Source organism: Megalops cyprinoides, chromosome 2, assembly GCF_013368585.1.
Source record: "Megalops cyprinoides isolate fMegCyp1 chromosome 2, fMegCyp1.pri, whole genome shotgun sequence".
NCBI classification, from domain to species: Eukaryota; Metazoa; Chordata; class Actinopteri; order Elopiformes; family Megalopidae; genus Megalops; species Megalops cyprinoides.
In genome coordinates, this window is record NC_050584.1 from 41,095,000 (window position 1) to 41,116,510 (window position 21,511).

General features: G+C 38.5%; 3 protein-coding genes across 4 annotated transcripts; 1 reads left to right on the forward strand and 2 right to left on the reverse strand.

Annotated features, from left to right (window-relative positions):
- Window positions 1-1,631: 1,631 nt before the first annotated feature.
- LOC118771204 (hydroxysteroid 11-beta-dehydrogenase 1-like protein) lies at window positions 1,632-6,849 on the reverse strand. Its single transcript, XM_036519127.1, has 7 exons — window positions 6,768-6,849; window positions 4,309-4,439; window positions 3,764-3,875; window positions 3,380-3,471; window positions 2,655-2,748; window positions 2,397-2,562; window positions 1,632-1,815 (listed from the first exon to the last, which is right to left on the reverse strand). Exons 1-7 carry the CDS (start codon window positions 6,847-6,849, stop codon window positions 1,632-1,634), a joined length of 861 nt encoding a protein of 286 aa, XP_036375020.1.
- Window positions 6,850-9,233: 2,384 nt separating this feature from the next.
- Window positions 9,234-11,859, forward strand: micos13 (mitochondrial contact site and cristae organizing system subunit 13). The gene is made up of 4 exons (XM_036522517.1): window positions 9,234-9,412; window positions 10,238-10,394; window positions 10,989-11,040; window positions 11,159-11,859. The coding sequence occupies exons 1-4, from the start codon at window positions 9,384-9,386 to the stop codon at window positions 11,254-11,256; spliced, it is 336 nt and encodes a 111-aa protein (XP_036378410.1). The 5' UTR covers window positions 9,234-9,383; the 3' UTR covers window positions 11,257-11,859.
- Window positions 11,860-16,279: 4,420 nt separating this feature from the next.
- On the reverse strand, window positions 16,280-21,419 carry LOC118772869 (spindlin-W-like). 2 transcript variants are annotated; one of them, XM_036521512.1, is made up of 5 exons: window positions 21,324-21,419; window positions 20,006-20,043; window positions 19,253-19,500; window positions 18,328-18,561; window positions 16,280-18,024 (listed from the first exon to the last, which is right to left on the reverse strand). In XM_036521512.1, exons 3-5 carry the CDS (start codon window positions 19,437-19,439, stop codon window positions 17,819-17,821), a joined length of 627 nt encoding a protein of 208 aa, XP_036377405.1. In that variant the 5' UTR covers window positions 19,440-19,500; window positions 20,006-20,043; window positions 21,324-21,419; the 3' UTR covers window positions 16,280-17,818. The 2 variants fall into 2 exon arrangements, with proteins under 2 accessions (XP_036377405.1, XP_036377404.1); XM_036521511.1 differs by having other exon boundaries at window positions 20,002-20,043; window positions 21,324-21,402.
- Window positions 21,420-21,511: the final 92 nt, after the last annotated feature.

The following is a 21,511-nucleotide window of genomic DNA, read 5'->3' on the forward strand; positions in this document are numbered from 1 at the left end:
AGCTTAACCAATTGGTTGGTATGAGCCATGAACACGTAAAGGGGGCAGGGGTCAAAGTTCATGCCATGTGTTGAATAAAGTGAAGGAGAGGCGGCTCCCGTTTCTTTCTGGAAGAAAAATCTTTAGCACCTTAGAAAATACGTGACAGCTGGTCGAGGAATTTCTCTTATTTGTACTTTGTGGTGCTGGGTCTGATGTACATATTTGTATACAAGACAGAAATACAATGTGTATAGCCCAGAATTTGGCAATGTAGACATCTGTACTTCATGCTTTGTTAGTGATAACACACTTATCTGTGTCGCATTCAGATAGGGTTATTTTCAGGCAAACTCAAGCCTACCCCTGCTGGCTATTTATTATCCTGAGGTGATACCAGCAGACAGAATTCTAGGAGGTTGTATTCCCAGCCCTGTGATTCATTTGCTTTTCTGTTCATGGTGAAGATATGGTGTGTCGAGAGCTACAGGAATGCAAGGCGAAAGGCATTAGACACCGAGAGAGTGACCAATGCATTAGCCAGGAGTTCAGAAGCCTCCATCAAACATCCTCTTTGTCTGCCTCCTCTCCAGACTGGTAAATGTGAGGATAATCAGGCCTCTGGCGAGTGTGAAATTACGTGCAGTTTTCAAAGCAAGTAATTTCAAATGTACAATCTGTTGCCTGGCAGTATTTTTGTCTCTTCGCTTCATGAAAGAGTACAGTTGGTTTCTTCATTTGGGTTCAAGGCCATTTACATGCTCCACTAGAGTAATCACATAATTTAAAAAATGATCCTCCTATTTTCTTCTTCTTCAAACCAAAAAAGAAAAAACACAAGCAGAGCAATTGGTGCGAGATATAACCACAGCCAGCAAAAGTGCAAATTAGAATTTCAGAAGCTGCGTTGAACTTATAATGAAACTTGACAAATGCCAGAAACAGAAAAACCCAGCACAAATCTGAAAGGATGCTGCTCTGCTGAGGAGAGGAATCGTGCTTTATCAATCTAGAATAATTAGGAAGTAATGTTGGGCCTCAATATGTAATTATATTTAAAATACTATTTAAGACATTTTTTTCTTCACATGCTTAAATGTTTTCTGTAAATCACATCCTAGAATTGTCTGAAATACCACCAATTTCTGTTTTAAAACTGCACATAGGAATAGAGAGCAGTAAACAGATGAATGTTTCCATTCTAATTCATCATTGTACATTGCACAAGTGGTAATGTACAAACAACTGATTCCTGACAAGTAATGAAAGAAATGATAAGAGAGTACAGTCGACATATAGTCACATTGATATAACACATAGCAGATGGGCATCTGTCACAGCAACAGTAGTTACAGAATGAACTCTGGAAAGAATTTTCAATGTGTCTTTGACAACAGTGACACATAATACAATAGCAATATATGTTCCAGTTCCATTTTCTTCATTCATTTGTCTGAATGAAAAACAAAATAAAATCAAGAGAAGGGTACTCTCATCAATACTCATGGTAATGATAAGTGACTTATCCAATAACCACACTGCACAGTTATCATTCAAACTGTGCACATCTCCTAACAGTCCTCTCTTATATGTTAATAATGATGTCTGATCCCTACATCAAGCAAGAGACAGTTTTTCCAGCATGTGTATAATCAAGGTTCATAGGAGTAGAAATTCTGGATTATAAGGTCTGTGAAAAAAGGAAACCAGTCCTTGATGAGAGTGACGTAGAAGGTGAACCAAGGGTAGAAGACCTCCCTCTGCCGCAAGGCCCCAGCTTTGATTATCTGCAGAGCTGCCTCAGCGGCTGGGTAAGCAGTGATGTTTGTGTAGCCCCTACAATCGAGCCAAACAAGGGATCATATCAGAATATAGGAATTACATGCTCAAAATCAGACTGCTTGGTCCAAAGCCCTGTAAGAGATTTAAAATCAGTTTCATCTCACATCAACATACTTCAGAATCTGACTACTAAAATGAAGCCATACAGAGTACAGCAGGAGCTGAAGTTCAAGCGGGAAGACCACTCCAGCTGTGACCACCAGTGTCACTGCAGTGAGGATGGAAGTCCTCTCAAACCACTGTGCTGTGCTGCCTTTGTGCTCCTGTTACTCCTAGAATGTTCATCAGAAGCAGGCTGAGGCTTGGCACATCATGTGGAATTGTGGTATGTGCCTGTACACTCTGCTCTATGGCCTTGTTTTTGGAATGCCCACCCTTACATTGGAAGGTTGAATACAGCTGATGCCATAGCAAAGATTTGGAAAAAAAGGGCCCCTGTGCTTGGCCCTAAGAAATACATAAATGTACTCGGGGTGATAACCCAGATATAGACCAGTGCTGCTGGGCAAGGGGAAAAACTGCAGGCCAAAGTGCTTCATGCTAAGCAGACTGGAATAAGACCAAACCGGACTCACCTGACTTTCTCCATTGCAGACTCTGTGTCGATCAGCCCCAGGGTACAGATGGTCAGTGACACGTTGGCTCTTTGCATGGCCAGTTCATGATACATTGTCCCAAAGAAGCCATTCAATGCAAACTTAGTGGCAGTATATGGTGCCGCAAATGGTGTGGACATCTTCCCTGCAGCAACAAGTCAATCAATAATCAATTAGATCTCAGTTTGACCTAACCTTTCATCCTTTCTGGAATGGGATTCAGAACCTTTGACTCACCAAGCAAGGAGGACACAACAATGATGGAGCCCCCACTCTGCTTCAGGGAAGGCAAAGCTGCCGAGGTCATCTGAATGTAGCTTAGGAAATTCACCTTTCGCACATGAAAACAGACTTCATAAAATCAGCCCTTGTAAAAAATCCTGTCAGTTCACTTATTCCCTCCAAATAGAAACCTAATTCGAGGAAGGATTACACACACTCACACACACACACACGCACACAGACACAAATGCTTGCTGTGGTTCCTTTATGAGAAACTCTGCATAAGTGGTTTCCACAACTAAAATGAATCTGAATCAATGGTGGACTCCCATGTTGTCTGAGGTTACACAGATATCACTGAGATCTCCTATTTAGCATTATCACAAGAAGGGAAGTGAAAGCCCTTTAGAGCATAATTTGGCATGTTCAGGAAAATAAACTATAATTTGCATGTATGCCCTTTGAGGACAGACACTGACAGCCACTTTGGCGGTGCACTGCCAGGGAAGCCCCTCAGTAGGTCTTTAAGTACAACAGAGATCTATGTTTTTTACAAGTTCTAAAATGTGAACAGTTTCTCTCTATAAAGCAACTGCCACAATCTCTTGCCTGTTGACACAAATGGGATGCTTATCTGACAATATTCTGTTTACTTGTAAAAAACATGAAGTTATAAAAGCACAACACAATGTTCCTTTTCTGTGAAATTACCGTAAGTCTGGAGCAAACTCCTTAGATACCTGTAGTAACCATCTAGTATGTTCCACGTCTCCATCCCACATTGCAAACGGACTGGATCCAATGTGATTCAGTACAAGGTAGTCCAATCCCCCTGACATCCAACATGGAAAAAAGGGAGTGTCTGTTAGGTTGTGTCCATGCCCCAAAACTATCCAAATCTACAAAACATAAACATGCCCCTATGCAAAATCTTATGTGTCCAACAAAACTTTAAAATGGAAAACTCCATTATCCAGAGAGATAGACTTTTGCCATGCTCCCGTGGCAATGCACCACACCTCTTGCAGTTACTGTCACATGATCAAGCAGCAGTACAAGAGCCTGTATCCTGATAAGACTCATTCACATGTTAAACGGTTTCTACCTGGTAATGTGCTGCTTACCTAGTTTATCCACGGCAAACCTCACCACTCTGGCAGGATCAGACTGCTCTGCCATGTCCCCTGATATGTAAAGCACTTTCTGTGCTCCCATACTGAGACACTTCTCCGCCACCTGCCAAAAGGAAATGACATCACAACAGAACTGTAACAGCTTGCATTCTTTAGCGGACACATATACTAGCAGATGTGATCCATTTTAATCCATTTAAAGTTCATTTTTACTCCAAAAGTCCAAGCGACATGTAGATGTCCATAATTTTGATCTATAAAGGGTCAAGATTTAGGATTTAATACAATAAGGTCAACCTAGAAGATGTACATAGGCCTAAATGCTCTGTATAAATTTCAGGCCTCGGGCTGTTGTATGAGTTGCTAAGTAAATAAGAATCTAGAAATAAACAAAAGGCCAAGTAAGAATTCCAGATGCACCAGAGTACCTACCACATCTATTATGATAATACTGAAAAGTACTTAGCAGTATGTTAACAAACGTTTAGACTGAGCAAAATGATCCAAATCAAAGAAAACATTCAGAGACCACTGACCTGAAGCAAGACATTTTCTCTCCTTGCAGTGATGATAATTTGGGCGCCGAAACGGGCGTAGTAATATGCCATCTGCTCACCGATACCCGTACTGGCACCTGTCACCAGCACCCTGGCACCTCGTAAGGACTCTGACCAAGATGCAGAACATCCAAGTCCTTCAGTAAAACTACTGGACAATTTTCCAACTCTTGACTCCAGACTGCACTGCTCCCTCACAGTTTAATGGGCTTTAGCGGACTGTACTATTATAGCTATGCTGTGTATCACAATGGAATATGGTAGAAATGACAGCTGTGCCATAATGTTTTCTGTGAAGAAAATTTGAAACACAGATACATGAGAGACTAACAGATGGTGACTTGGTATTATTCATTACACATAATCCATAGGAAAAATAAAGGAGTCATGTTTTTAAAAAATCATGTTAGCTAAATTGCAGATCAGAGTTTGACAGGCTTTTGAATAGACTCCATTTTTGCTGTCAGGGCAGCAATCCGCTGTGTTCCGATCTCATAACCCTTGCAAATTAATGCTCTGAGGAAGAAGCTAAGCTCTCTTTCAGTCAATAAAGCCTGGGCACTTGATATGTTTTAAAGAGATTCCTTTGATCGAAATGCAAATTTTATAGCTTGGATTTGAATATTAGGAGCTTTAACATTTATCACTGGTTATCAAAGTGTATGCTAAAGCTTCCATTTATCTCTATTCCTCTTAAATGTGAACAGGTCCATCACAGGGATAGCTTCATTACAATAACGATGGGACTGCAAGGTGAATAAATGATGTCTAGGGGGAGCAACCACCTCAGACGTACTCTCATCAATCAGTTTGTTTCAGTAAGTATAAAGCCTCAGATCAATTAGCCCATGAGCATGATATGTTAAACATTGTATGCCAGGATTACAGAGAAGTCAGCCTCAATAACATAACTGTGCGCTAAAGGACATGCATATATTGATTTAACCTAGGGATCCACCTTTTGACCCTTCTGTGAGTTGGGAATTAGCATGTATAATGCGCATGATCATGCTATAAACATGTCTTTTCAAATTCAAAGCTCTCCTAGGGAATTCTCAGGTAAAACTCTGGTGAGCTCATATTAAGTGTTTTCAAAGATAGAACAAATATGTGAGCAAAGTTAGGTCTCTCAAAGACACAAACTTTTATATCGTCCACAACTGAAATAGACTACAAAAAACAACATGACAATAACATTCTCCATTCTATCAAGATGTATTAATATCTACTGCAAAAGACAATAATTAGAGTGGTGGTGTTGATGCAGGATCATGCATGGATCATATCCATTCATCACAAATGGCCTTTCCAACATAACCAGATCACCATTAAGAATAAGATGACAAAATGATCACTCAATCAATACAATTAATTTCATAATTGTCTGTAACTGGACCTGCTGAAAAACTGAAAAAAGAAATATAAATGCCAAAATCCAAGCTGCATAAGTCTTGGAGCACTTTGTTAATACGAAAACACCTAAAAACAATGAAACCATCACATTTTCTTCCATGTGTGCCATTTTTCAAAAGCTGGTCAAACACACCGTGTGTCTTGTATGCCTCTTACGTATGCCTAAAAACTTGAGACTGAATTCATGAACCAGAAAGTTGATGTGAATAAAATTTGAGTGGAGTTCCTATGTGTGATACAACTGGCCTTGTAACTTTTTTTTTTCTTTTTCTTTTTTGTGTGTGTTAAACCAAAATATAACACTTATATGTGGTTTCAAAATCATATGTCCATGATATTTTAGGCAGGATATTTAGGTCACCATTTCAAGAGTCTGTAGAATTAACCTGGGATATTTGTATGCATGGAAGGTAATCTGACGTTTATGGAACAGTCTTAATTTTGCGTCTCTTAATGCTGCCTTGCACCGTTATAATTAAAGGTCCTCGTAATCAGGTATTCTGCTGCCAATAGTGCAATAAGATTAATTTTAAAGATGAGCAGTGTACGTTTCCACCACATATACTGTGCACATCCAGTTAAGGATATCAGTACAGTCTGCCTTGTGTTACGCCGATAGAATACCTTTCTTCAGAGGGTTACTTTATTTTAGTGTTTTCTGAGTTCCCACTTCAGCGAGTATTAAACGAGTTAATTTGTCTTAAAGCATTGCGTTACCAAAAATCAAAAGGCACAGGGTTTCTTTGCGTGAAAGACGCTGACAGAGAACTTGAAATGGTAGGGTACAGCGGCATGCGTATAGAATCCTAACTATGGAAACATTTTTAGATCCCACAGATGAAATTGTGGAGGACGCAACCACGCACTTACAAAGAAAACGACAGTTCAGGATCAGTAATGTCAAACACGCAGTGTCTGTCCATGCTTGAATTATTTTGCGCATGTAACGTGAAGACAAGGGTCACTGCAGCAAAATGAGTTGAACAATGTCGGTTGTTCAGGGCGTAATAAACCTTTGCACTCACCTGTCTCAAATGTATCTCTCCATATGAACGCCGTAAGAATTGCACAGACACTCATTATTAAGAATTTTAAAAGGAACGTCATCCTTTTTTTCCTCTGTAAAATAAACTACTAGACAATTAAACTATGAGATTCTTTCGACTTTGCTTCTCTCGCGGTATTCGTCTATATTCGTGTGAATGGTGCAGTGATGACCTTGTGTTATGGTGCGTTACAGTGAAGTATAGCCGAAGGTCAGTTCGCGTGGCAATAAACATGCATTTATTTAGCAGATGAAATAACGCGTCCCTGTTTATAAAAACAAACCCATCTACTGTGTGCCCTCACAAATATAATTGGCGTAAATATTCATCGTGGAGACAAATCCACCATTCCTGGAAAAATCAGGACGTTAAAAATCAATTTCAGTAAAAAGTTTCAGTGTAACAGCCTATTTGACGAACTGATGAATGTTCTTACGAGTGATTTGGCTTATCAAAATAATAATAAGAGAACTCTTGACAAAGACGCAGTCATTATGTCCACTATTCGAAATAATAAAACAATTTTTGGGAACCTGCAGCATAGGGTCGGGGAGGGGGTGGCTGTTTCTGGGTAATTTTCAAGAGGCCAACATAGCAGCAGACACAGAGGAATTCCCCTTCATTGATTCCCTTTAGAATAGTTCTGTCCCAGAATTAATCAGAAATGCCCTCACTAACCCTACCCAGCTCACAACACACACAAACCACTCCACTACATAAAGATTACAATAGCTCACATTATATGAGTAGTGTGCTTGTGTGGTTAATTCCAAAAACCACAGGCTTAATTTAAAAAAAAAACAAAGGTGGATCTTATGCTGCACTGCTGTTGTTAAATCCTCCAACAATAGATGAAGCAGAGCTTAAGTGGTGACCCCCTACATTTGTCTGTGTGTGAACAGTGATGAATGGAGTTGGATGGAACTTGGTGAAATGCTTGGCAATGAAACAGTAAGGGCTGAGCTACTGTCCAGTGATGCAGGACAGAGCAGTGGACTATGTGCAGTACCCTTTCAAGTTCACTTTGGTACAAGGCTGAATATGTTCTTCCCTACAATTATAGAAAATGTCCGAAGGGTATTGCAATGAATGGCATTTTCCTAACTATGAGTGACTGCTCTTCACTCCTTAGCTAGCTGCAATCACATAAGTGGAGGTGATGATAAGTGCATATTTTACAGACATGCTGCTGTGGGACTGGCCTCTTGGCAGCAGGAGGCCTGGGTAGTGCCACCAACAATGCCATACAGATGCCCTAAACAGTGATGATATGTAGCTCAGAGAGTTTGCCTTCACAGGGACAAATTCAAAACTGTGGCACACCATAAATAAGACAATGACCTATTGGCTTAAAACACCTATCCTCCAGCAGGGGGTTCCTGTGGTTTGTAAATCTCCTGTATTTTGAAGCAGTCTCTGTAACCCTGAAGGATTTTGATAGTATAGTGCATCTTAATACAACATAACACACATCTTACCATTGCTTCAGCCCATTCAGAGAGCAGACCTCTCTGAGTTCACCTTAAGGAGTTCTATGTAGTTCATTTGGTGATCTTAATGTGCCCAATTATGTTTGTGATTTGTCCTTCAGCAGATATTCCCTAACTATTTCTCTTTACTACATGTGAGTGCACGTAGCACCTCTCTACTGTTTAGCAGATTGTAATTAAATGGCCTTCTTAGACGAAATAGGCCACATTTTCCTGCAATTCAGCTTCCTTCTTGACCAAACTGCTAGACAATTGAGACAGTCAACAGCAGTGTTGACTGAAAGTAAATGGCATGAATGGTTATAGGCATCATCGGACGGCATTTACGGACAATAGCCGACACACATTGCCCAAAACCTGTGACAGTATTACAGTGACAATTCATTAGAGATATTGACAAATAATTATAGAGGCAATGCAAGATGCTTTTAAAATCACAGCAATCACACTGGAATTATTAAAATGAGGCAGAGTATATTGCTAGGTAGTAACCATAATAAGAGTTGAAAATTAAACTACAACTACACATGATTATATAAACCTGACCAGATTATTTTCATCATGTCATGCGAAGTGTACTCGAATTCAGACTGCTGATTCAAGGAGATAAAAAAAGATTATAAATAACCTAAAGTTGTCCACCTAAAACACGCTAACAAAGGACAAAACTTAGGTTGCAGATTAACGCTTTCGCCATTATGACACGCCCACGAAATCAGAAAATGATGCAAAACACAGATGAACATTATAATGCAAGTATACGGACAAAATGTGGTTACTATTAATAGGATAATAAAAAATAAAAGCACTAGCTACACAAATTGTGAGTTCATACAAATAAAATCTGTATGATTTAGTATGAATCTGCTGCGTTCGTTGTTAAACTACTTTTTTCCTTATCAATAACGTCATTTTCAAGATTAAAAAAACTTTATTGCTAAACCTTCCTGATGACACATGGGTCGTCCTTGTCAATGAAGGTAGACAGCGGCAGTGCAACGTTAGCTAGCTACAAAATTCCGGCTGCATAACCTGCAGTTAAACATTTAGCAACCTGAAGGTATTCATACACTTAAGTATTGTAAGCTTTTCCTTCGTTCGTGATATGGCGGCCAGGATTTTGCCTGTAGCAAAGTAAGTGTACTCCGGCCTGTTTTCAATGGGCAAAGTGTCCTTCTCCGTGAGTGGACATTCTGTGGTCCTATGCAAAACAGCGAATGTCAGTTGGCTTGCTAGTTTAAATACATGCATTAGTGACGAACGACAAGTGTTAACATTAAAATGTATGACACTGTCGATTTTAATGTGAATGAACAAATTGTAAATCATCGATAATTCTAAACGATCTGGGTAGCTACTGTCAGATAGCTGTTAAACAACGAAGCCATACATTGCACGGAAACAATCAGGTAGCAAATCAGTTACACTAATATTAGGTAAAGAAAGAAAGAGTATAGCAAATCCATAGACGAAACATGTGCGTTTCACTAAAAGCGTTTAATTGTATAATTTTAATTAGACAGCTAATGTTGTCTTGCTAACGAGATGGCTAGCTTGTTGTGCTATGACTAGCTAGCTGCCCTGTGCAAGCCAGTTAACGTTAACTGCTGAATTGATGGACCGTTTTGTGAATAATGTCAGTTTGTTCTGTCCGTCTGTGTAGTTTTGCTTGTCATGGGTGACGGTCATTAGCTGCATTGCCGTATAACGTTAATATCCATACGGATGGATTTCATTAAATCGATTACAAGGAAGTATATGCAGTAGCAATATCTCACCCTGGCTTCAGACCCGTAACGTTACATCTTTTGTGAGCTTTGAGCTAGTGTTCCATGATACTGACTTATATTGATACATATTGTCTCTTTTCCTCGTGTACATGCATTATAAATGTGACAAAAGAAGCAAAATATAATTTTGTTCTGTGAACACTTGACTGTTATATGCATCTGTTTACAGGTTAGCCACTAAAGTGACTGTTGCTGGGGGAGCTCTCTATGTAGCCTATGACACAGGCCTACTAGGGGGAAGTGAACAAGGTTCAGAGGTCCTCAGCAGGGCAAAAGCTGCCATTCCCCCTGCCGTGGACGAGTGGATGAAGTACTTTGGCTTTGAGGTAATGACCATAGTAACTTATCCTGTAGGTACAGGTAGTGAAAAGGTATGCATTTTCGTGTAATGGCATAGGTCCATTTCTAAGACAGTCATGCACATTGTCGGTTTATCCACGGAGTTCCTCAGCCACAGACAGGAGATGCTTCATCACATTACCACTTTCTGGTTAATTACTTTCACAAACATACCTTTTCACAATATGCATTCATTTGAGGCAGCACAGTTCCATCAGCAAATTCATGATTGGCATACCTGAGGTAGGAGGGATTGACACACATCTCTGTGAGTTGCCAAGGCCACTGACATTTTCAACTAGGCATTTATTATTCTAAGACATCCTAAATGTGCTGCAGTGTGTATGTTTTATCCCTTATGATTGTGCTGTTAAATCCACAATTTGGATTAATTATCTGTATATCATTACGATTATCTGTAATGGCTGTACAACATGTGTAATAAAAGGTTTTTGAAGTAAGATTCCATAATCATGTTCACAAAGTGTATATCCACAACATTTGTAGACTGTGACACCTAGTTTTTAGGGTTACATTGGTTATGGTTTATGGTAAAATATCTGGTTTATGCATTGTTGCAGCTTCCTGCTCCTCCGAAAATCGAGTTTTCTCTCCAGGAATCATGGAACTCAGGTGAGAGCATACAAATATGGTTTTCAGACAGTGTTTGTGTTTATTAACTAATGCTTAGTCGCTCAAAAGGTCTTCCATCATTAGTTTTTTGAGCTGATTTTTAACTTCATCCTTCCAGGGGTGCAGAAGTCCGTGTCTGCTCTTTCGGTTGCCCCCACCACGGTGTGTGAATATACCAACCAAGGCATTCAATACCTGAAAAACTTGACCAAGTGAACACTGACACCCCCAGCTCACACATCAGTGTATCAAGTTTCCATTTTGAATGGGTGAAAGGTTCTTACCAAACATGGTCAAAACGTAAGGATAAAATTGGATTCACATAAGTTTCAGATGATGCTATATATTCGCTCTCATATAAAGGTCCTTTGCTTGATTTGGAAATTTTCTAGAGAAAAATGGCAAATGATTTAGAGCCCAGGTGTGAATAAAAATTGTCCAGTACCATCACAGATCTCTTACTGATAACTGGACACAAAATGTTTCAGCAGATAGCCTGCAGCTTTCTTGAATGTATATGTTGCCACAAGCTGCTTGGGGGTGAATATAACAAATGATAGAATTGATGAATCATGAAGCAAGGCTTTCTGATCAGTGAGGACTGATATATGATATGTGAAACAACACGTCAAGATATGTGTGTGAATCCAATGCTCTTTGTCTGAAAGTCACTGTTTGATTTTTCTGTTGTTTTATTTATTTGAAAACCTTCCAGATATTTAATTTGTTTTGGCTTGGAATCTGTTTTCACCCATTTGCTTAAAACGTCTTTTATACAGAAAAATACTGTATTTTTTGTATGTAACCAATTCCACCATCTCCCCATGACAAGTTCAAAATAAATACCATGTCAGAGAACATTTGTCTGTGGCACTGTTTATTTTATAATTGGTGTGAACGCCAAATAAGAATGAATGTTTAATTCTTAAAACAGTGAGTTAGTGTTGTCATGCTAAACATCCAATGTCAGACTAAATCTAGAGAATTTAGAATCTAGAGAATCTACATAATGATACACTCAGTGCAACTACTAACATGCCCACTGCTTACAGGGGCAATCTGTTGAAAAATATAGATTTACATTGTCTTTAACATAGCAGGTATAAATACTTTCATCTTGATCCAGTAAAATTGTAACTGCTAATTTAGCTGTTAGGGCCATCAAATGTTGTCCACATTTTTGGAGATTGTGGCTGTGTAAAAGCATTAAGTTTCATGGTGCTTTCATTCAACCTGTGATACAGCAGTCTGAGTCAGTCTGTATGTCTTGTGGAATGACTTATGTACTAAAACTGCAGTAAATTCTGCTTTTGACAGGATTCTGTATCATGCTAGATAGTAGGGTTCGGTATCGTTTGAATTTTATCGATTCCAATTCTGATTCTGCTTATCAATTCTGATTCTTATCGATTCCCCGTTTTGATTCCAAAATAGTTAAAAAAAAAAAAAAAAGCGGGGGGGGGGGGGGGTCAAATTTTTAGATAACAAAAATATCTTTATTCTTTTAAGCGTTAACTGAACATTCACAAAGTAAATAGCATTTACTATTTACTAGTATTTACTAAATACAAACAATAAAAACTTATGATCCACAGACGTTGAATAAAAGATTAATCTAGAGCAGTTAATTAAACTAACTGCTAGTTATTTTGGAGAGACTATTTTAGTGTTCTGATGACAGACTCATCTTTATTTGTCCTATATTTTACTAGTCAAGGACATCACACACTATTCCCACTATCAACAAATAAACACCTCATCCAGAGGTCATTTTAACCGTCAAAACAAGCAAATGCAAGGGATTATACTTAGGGTTGGGTATTGTTTCAATTTTATCAATTCCGATTCTGCTTGTTCTTATCGCAAGACATTTCAGATCGACGCCGTGCTGCCTTAAATGTTTGGTCAGATTTAATGTGCAACCTGCGTTTTGCCTTGTTGTTTTCTTTTCTAAAGTGAAGCCACAATTTCGAGTTTTGACAGTTTACCGCGGTCCATCTTTCACACTATTGTGACGTTAGCCATGCAACTGAGTTTCGGTTCCCAACCCTACTAGATAGCCTGTTAAGACACTTACAGCTCATTTATTTGTGTAGATACACATACAGTGCAGTATTGCTGTTTGTAAGCATACTTTCGCTAATTCAACTCATGCAGTATGGTCAGTTCAGTTAGGGATATGTGACAAGCACCCAAAGGTGTGAGGTTTCAGATGCATTCAGATTTAACCATTCACAACCATACAGCAACTACTATGCCAAAATGGGGGAACAACACAATAGTCCCAAAAATATCTCTTTATTATTAAGGATGCCATCATAACACCAACTGGATGGAGAACACTACATGCTTACCACTACTGAAAAGTGAGCTTTGGTAAAAAGCAGTCAGATGAAAGTTGTACTGCAGGTATGACATTGGTGCTCAGAGTTCCTGCAATCTTGAAGTCTACACAACAGCACATCACAGAAAAATAATTGCCAAAAGGAATATTACCCACAAATACCACAAAACATTGTCTATATATGTATATTCTGCAGACAAATGTCAGCATTTATCAAGACAATTTTCCTTTGTTACAGCTAAAAACATTTACCAGAACTGTGTTAAAATGGAGCTATAGTGAATAAGTCTCTTTCCCAAATACACTCACTCGTGTTTGAAGAGGCTATTTCAGTGTAACCGTTTACAGGAGACATTTTACACAAATGGCAATCAGAGTACCTGCAACTCTTTCCAGATACTAGAGAAAAATATATCTGAAAAACTGATAAAACAAACAGGGAGGTAATTCTTTATGTTATTATAGATGTATTAACGTTTTACAAAAATATTGGTGAACTGAACTGAGAGCAAATATTTTGCAATTAACAGGATACAAAGATTTGTCTTTGTGGTGTTGTATGTTACTGGAGTATGAGGTACAGATAGTAATTTTGAAATAAAATCTCCCAGGTTTTTATGACAGGAAAGGTCATAATGAAAACACAACAGAATGAAAATGGACACAAGTGCATGCTTACAAATTGTGCGCTCTGAGCAGACACAATAGTTTAAGTGATGGAGTTCCATTTAATTTACAACTCAACCATTTTTGTTTCCAGATGAATTGAAGTGATCTATTTCCACCCTGGCCCAAATATAAAGTTGTCTTGATTATAAGGTGACCCCTTCTTTTCTAAGAGGGGATTTTTTAAACTGGCAAAAGCACACTTTACCCAACCAAAAAAAAAACGCTACTTCGAAAATCAATGGGGATGTCATGTGTGTAATCCAAAAACATTGTATCTCGTCTGTCTCTTAAAACTAACAACATTTAGGTATGCAAAAATATTTACTCTGGGAGTCATCATTCAAAAGGTGTTTTTACCCATGCCATTTAGTCACATTATATTTATTGATAGTATATTTTTAGCAGCACAGTGGCTGTTTAGTGCTTCTTCTTCATTAGCTACCATGATGTTAAACTTTGCATTGTAATTCATTCCAAGTCCCTTAGATAATTACACAGTGTTTTGATTGACTTTTCTTCATGATCTCTGCAAGTAACCTTATCCATTTTTCCCCTGCTCTGATATGTCCATACCCCAATTGCTAAATAAACATTCTGTCCACTGACATTGCATAACCAGTGGCCTTCGGTTTTGCCTTTCAACATTGGCATTTGACTTGTCTGCAAATACAGGGCATGTTGCACTTTGAAAACATGTATTTTGGGGCTAAAACACACCTTATAATTGGGCCAACATGCTAATGTGGACTTTCATGTTAACACCACTTGCAACAATAGGATTATGAAGGTGACTAAAGTGAATTCTCTCCCTCTTATTAATCAACATAACACTTTCTAGCTCACAGAATGACATCAAAACTGTCACTGTTTTATTTCTCATTATGAGGATATTTATAATACCTAAAACACAGATAATAGACCATATGACCTAAATTTCATAATGAACCCATCATATTTTTGGTGTCATGCTAAAAATTAAATAAATCTGAATATAAGCCACACACCTAAAGAAAATGCTTTCTCAAGGGCAATGGTAAAAACAAAACTCTGCAAGTTACACAGTCTCATCTTGCTGTAGTCACATATAAGTAATCACATGAGTTATTTCACATGAATTAAAGCAGCATTTATAGTCATTTTCTGAAAGGAGAAAAAGGTGATCTCTCTATGCTATCTTTACAATCAATAGAAACAAATAATACATCCCATCATTCTGATGTACAAAACTTGTAGGTCGCTAAACTCAACTGAAATGCAGATGCTTTATTTTTTTAATGCTTTTTATTCTTTAAGAACATGTTTACTGACAGTCATAAATGAATCAAATATTTAAATCTTCCATGGGGCAGAGCAATTAGGTGAGAGCAAGTCTCTTTATCTGGCTACATGGAGATGGCTGACTGCTGGTGAGCTTACTGATTTCTTATGCCAATCAATGAATGATATGCAAGACAAAATTTTGAAACTACAGTGTGCTAATCAGACTGCTATTGTGACCAAGCTTCTTGTCAATTATTTGTGATTGCAGAACCTTTTCAGGTCTGGTGAGGAACACACCAATCATACAGTAGGAGATAACTATACTGTAGGTCCATGCAATAGAAGGATTCAGTAACATGATTCCTCAGAATATAATCACTCTCTCCCTTAAACTGTAACACAGATGCTTGCCATCCAAGTCATATTTTTTTCTCATTGTAGACAGTTTTCAGTGCTCTCATAGGAGGGGATGAATGGCATTGGCATTCTGTTCCATTTTTAGTAAAAAAAAAAAATGACTATCAGCAACAAATCAAACTTTTTGTCTTATTTTCAGTTTTAGTTTGACAAGAAGGCACTTGAATTTAAACCGACCTTTTAAAGAAGCCTTGCTATAATATTCTTTGTGAAAGACATCCAAATTTCGACAATTACTTAACAAGCTCTACCTCATAAATATGAGAATCAACCTGAATTCAGGGCCAGCAACATAAATTCAGGAGTTACTCTGTATAGAGTAAATATAGTAACTACAATACTTTTATGTACAATTCCTTGGTAAATACATAAATTTTATGGCATTAGTAGGTAAATATTTATTCAGGTGAAAAATAGTATATTTGGCAATTACTACTGCATTGATAATTTTTTTACCAAATTTTATACAATCAGATTGTACATTTTTATACATTGAACATATTAAGACATTTGTCAAGCTTACATTTGTCGAATTTAAATTTTTGCAGGGCCCTACATTAACTGACCACGAAGACAATAATTTCATTCACCTGTCAAAATATTGTTAAAACATGTGTATTCATTCTTATGTGGTCATTAATACACCTTTGCCAGAAAAACAGGATTCTGCATATGTATTTACAGAGGGTGTGGATGCTTTGTATGCTTTCCATCCACACAACTGTATTTCACCTTGTGACAACATGATCACATGTGGGCTTCTCACAGCCTAGCTCTTCTCTAGGGTCATCGGGACCTGTACATGCTTAAGTAGTCTTATTTGGCAACATGGGGGTGTGACAATATTGACCTTAAATTCTCAACCTTAGTTATAGTACTACTGCTCAGAGTATCCCATGGTCAAGTGTACTGGCCCATCTTAGTTTTGCTTTCTCCTCTATCAAATGAATAATCTTCTATACTCAAAAGTTCATCAAGTCAAAAGGAAATGCTTACTTCAATTTGATCTATAATGCAATGATGTGTCAAAAAATGTCAATGTATCAGACCTAGTTTCCAAAAGTTTAGTCACAAGCCACTGCTGCCTATTTACAAAGCATAGTTATTTCTACCATTGCTAATTGAATGATACCTTCACTGATTTTTTTATACATTTTTTTTCCCAAAACACCTACTTTTCATAGGCTTACTAACAAAAACAGTAGTCATTGCACTGCCAGTAAAATTAGTGTGATAACTGTTTTGCATTAGATTACTGTTAATTCATTCCAACAGGGTATTAATCAACTAACAGTTTCATTTAAAATGAAGAGTTGTTTCCTACTATAAAGATTGGCTCTATGAGTTCAATATCGTTACTCACAAAGGTGTGGTCAAACATGGCTATGTTTTAATATTCACACTGTCCCCACTGCTTTCCCAGTTTTCATGCTACACACAGGGCTTTGACAGATACAGAGTTTAACTGACAACATTCCCTGACTGGTCCAGCATCTGAACATGACTGGTAGAATTTTTCAGTTGGAGTTGAGATGGGCAGAAATAATCCACATTCCCATAGCAGATTATAACCAAGTCTGTAGCAACTTTATATCTCACCCCATAAGAGCTGCACCAGCTACACATCTCTGCTGTGGCAAAAGCCAGGTTTAGACAATATTAACATTCTACACATTTTATGGGCAATTGTTTTGCTTATAGCAGATCATCTAACTTCATAACAACCTTATATTTTTACAGTTATCACATCCCTGCCAAATGCGTGATGCAGATGTTCAGCACTTTTCCTCAAACATTTCAACTCTGATGCCTCATTTTAAAACATCTAAGTGTATTTGCTGAATCTGTGAGGCAGCTTCTCTTCCACTGGAAAATGTCTACCATTGTGGAGAGGCTGACAGACCCATCTCCCTCTAGTGGCAGCTGGACAGGTACTGCTGTGTGGGAGGACTAAAAACCCTTCAAAATCAGGGCCTTGTTGAATGATTGCACTTTTTGACAATACAGCACGTCACTTTCCTTACAGTGCAATGGGAGAAGAGAATGTCAATGGCAGGTGAGCAATGGGGAACGTACAGCTGGGTCCTCTTAGGAGGTCTTGACCAGGTCATACACATGGATGTGAAAGTCATCGTCATACTTAATGTAGTAGACAGACGGCTTGGCAGGGACTTGGTAGATCACCAGACCGGTTCTCTTCACTCCTTTGTCAGTAACATACTCCACCTGCTTACCCACAAGGCTCTCTGTTTCCTCACCTGGCTTCCTGTCAGCTGGGAGCAAGTGTTTGTTCTCTAAGGGAAAAAAAGGACAACAGCTAAAATGTCTACTTTTGTGCCAATGTCACAGTCTGTCATATCTATCTGATATTTATCATAAGCAAATTGAGTGGTTCAATAGACTTTTAAATGCACATTATCTGGTAATTAAATCTTGAGACTGAGCTTAATTAATGAATATGTTCATTAATGTGCACTGCATGGCATATTAGATATCAGTTCTACATTGTTATTAACTTGCAACCTGAAAGGACTCTGTAATGGTGACACATAGAACTGAAAGACTATGTGAATTTTAAACCAAAGACATATGGATACCTGCTTCAGGTAAGATACGCAGATCTCCGTCCTCAAAATCGTCCCACAGCTGGTACATGTACAGGACAGGGTCCTTCTCGTAGGTGATGTAATACCAGTTGGTCATGATCGGCGCTCTGGAAAGGACCATGCCCCTCCACTCATTCTTTTCACCATCCTCTTTTTCAAACAAGTGCTCCACAGCCTTGCCCACCAGCTCCTCTGCATCATGGGGAACCTTGATCTTGTTGTTCACTGTGAAGATGGTCAGCATGGATGGGTTGAAGGGCAATTGGAAAAGCAAAACATGTAATGTTTATCTGCTCTTTATATTTTCAGTATGACCATAGACAAACTAAGACATTAATAACAAGAATATTTATGAACTTGTAGTGTAACAGGTTTTACATGGTTTATGGTCCCCTTAGTTTGCTCACATTTGCTGATGACTAAATCATTCAGAAAACTGTCTTTAAATAACTCAACTTTATGCATCAATCATAAAGAAAGATAGATTTATTGTTGTAAAATAGTAATTCAATGTTTCCTATGGTCCGTGTTTGTACTGGTATGTCATTACTCCGCACACAGGCATAAAGCAATGTGGCAAAACAAATACGATGAGAGACCCATTTACAGATTACAGTTCTGTAACCAGCCAAAATGTTTCTCTGTTGTGTTTGCCTTTACTGAATGAATAAAATAAGGCATTACAATTTGTGAGTGACCTTTACAAAACTGACATACAATCATCTTAACCTCGCATACCTTTCTGAGTGTGAGGCCTCTGTCCTTTTTTTGCTAAGGAAGCGTACTGTGAAGGTCTGAAAACTGATGCCAGGCAAGCATCAGAAAGCACTTCATACTTTCAAATGTGCTCCAACCTCCCAGAGGCATCATCTACTAGGCCTCTCAACCAAGAGCCCCTCCTGACAAGCCCACTCACCCACTTTCTCCTTGAGGACCTGCAGGTTGGAAACCCTCTCGTCCTTGAAGAGCTCGATGCCGTAGACACAGTCGAATCCATCGTACTTGACCATGAAGAGCGTGGGGTTGACACTCAGTCTGTCGAGAACGGTCCCCTTCCACTTAGTCAGTGCCCCTTTCTCCCTCCAACTGTGCTGGATCCTCATGCCCAGGATGCTGTTGGGGTCAGCGGCCAGGCTGTCACTCAGCTCACCACTGCTACGTTTCCTGGGGATTACAGGTGTCCACAAACTTTAACTTGGTACCCCCATCCAGCATGACCACGTAGCCACACTGCAGCCTGCAGCTCATTTCCAAACCCATTCGCAAGTCAAAACTACTGCTGAATTGGTTTATTTACAGTAAACTGCTTGGTGGCATTAGTTTGGCATACATATGGTAAGTCACAGGATCTTAGCATCATGTACTTCAAAAGACAGAACTGACTGTTGTGGGCTGTTTGACAGATGGAGGCAAGGAACTGAACCCTTGTTGGTTAACACCAGGTAAGGTGTGAGAAGGTAATATGCATCTGTAAGCAGACCTACAAAGCTTCAACTATTTTAATATTGTTCCATTATTCAACTGTGAAAATGTTAAAATTCCAGTTTTCCAACAAATGAGTCAAAGTCCCATTAGCTGTCACACATCAGTAAAGCCGGTTTGCAAGAAACATACACATGCAATCAAAGAGCTATGATGTTGTCAAAGAAACATCTTCCAGCATACCTGCCTTTTTTCTTGGACATCTTCTGAATAATTCAAATGCAGCTATGGGAGAGAGAGAAAGAAAGAGATATTTTGCATTACTTAGAACTCCCATTTACTCCACCTAAATAGAAAGACATACTTGTACATGTCTGGCATTGAAATAAATCATGTGCAGAAATACATTATAAATTGGGTTGCTATTTCATCATCAATAACAACAACAATAACTTGATGTCATCATACAATTATATGTGTTTCTGTCCAAGTGGGTTGCTATGCACACACGGTAACAGTTCACAAACAGATAGTTGCATGTTTCATCTCCTGTATGATGGCTGTTTATTGACATTGCTACCTTATGGCCTCATATGTCTCTTTCCTCCTTTTAAAAGTGTCAGGCATTGTCAATGCGACAATAATGAATCATACCATAATGCATCTGGCTGAAGTCTTACCTTTGCATGTGTGGGAAAGACAAAACAGTATATTAAGATGACTTACTCAGAATAAACAGAAACAAACTAAAGATGATAATAATAATATACAAGGCATGGTCAAAGACTTAGCCTGCTTATGCTTTGTTCCTGTAACTGCCTTGTTTTAGTTTCAAACTCCTGTGAAAAGGTAACCAGATGATATCACTCCTACAGACACTACAGCAATTTTATCAACACCCAAACAAATGATTATTGCATAAAATGAATAAGAAATCTACTTTCACATTAAACCAACTCATCTAGCTGTTTCTCTCATTAAGTATAGCTATTTGCAACCATCAGTAACAACAACAGCAATATGACATGCAGAAAATGTCTCATAAAATAATGCAGTGTTTGAAAAACAATATTCACTTCTGTTTAACGCTAGCTGCATTTCAGACTCCCACTTATGTGGCTATCAATCGAACAACATCAGAACAGCCAGCCTTCTAATGTAATGATGCACGTTGGTTATTTATTTACATATTTTGCCATGAGATGAAATCCATCTTAAAACAGCATGCAGGGACTACCTTTTATATTTGTACTGGCTTACTTGCTCGCCGAATCTGTACCTAGCAAAGAAACGGCTGTATGTGATGTTAGTTATCTCTTATCGCACCGCAGCGTGGACAATACAGCGGTCTACGTCACATACACAATATCACTGTTTTGGGTTCATTTCATATATCTCTAGCTAACGTTACTATACATCACGCATTATCCCTGTCAAAGCAACATGCGCAACAGGCAAACGGGTCGTTCTGGAGGATTTAGCTGAAGCAAATGGCGATAATTATATGTCCTTCATTTTCTCTGTTTCTCTCATTATATTGGACAGTATTATTAATTTAAAATTACCTGCCCATTATTTTCATGTCTGAGTGATGCAAATTCTGTCTGCAGAGCGCAGTCTATCTCACATTCGAGCTTCGCAAAACCTTTGGGAAAATGGGGGAAAATTGCAGTGGGAGAAAAAACTACAGCCCCCACGTTACGAGAAAGCGCCAAGACGACTTGAAGTGAAGAACACATATTCGCAATGTACA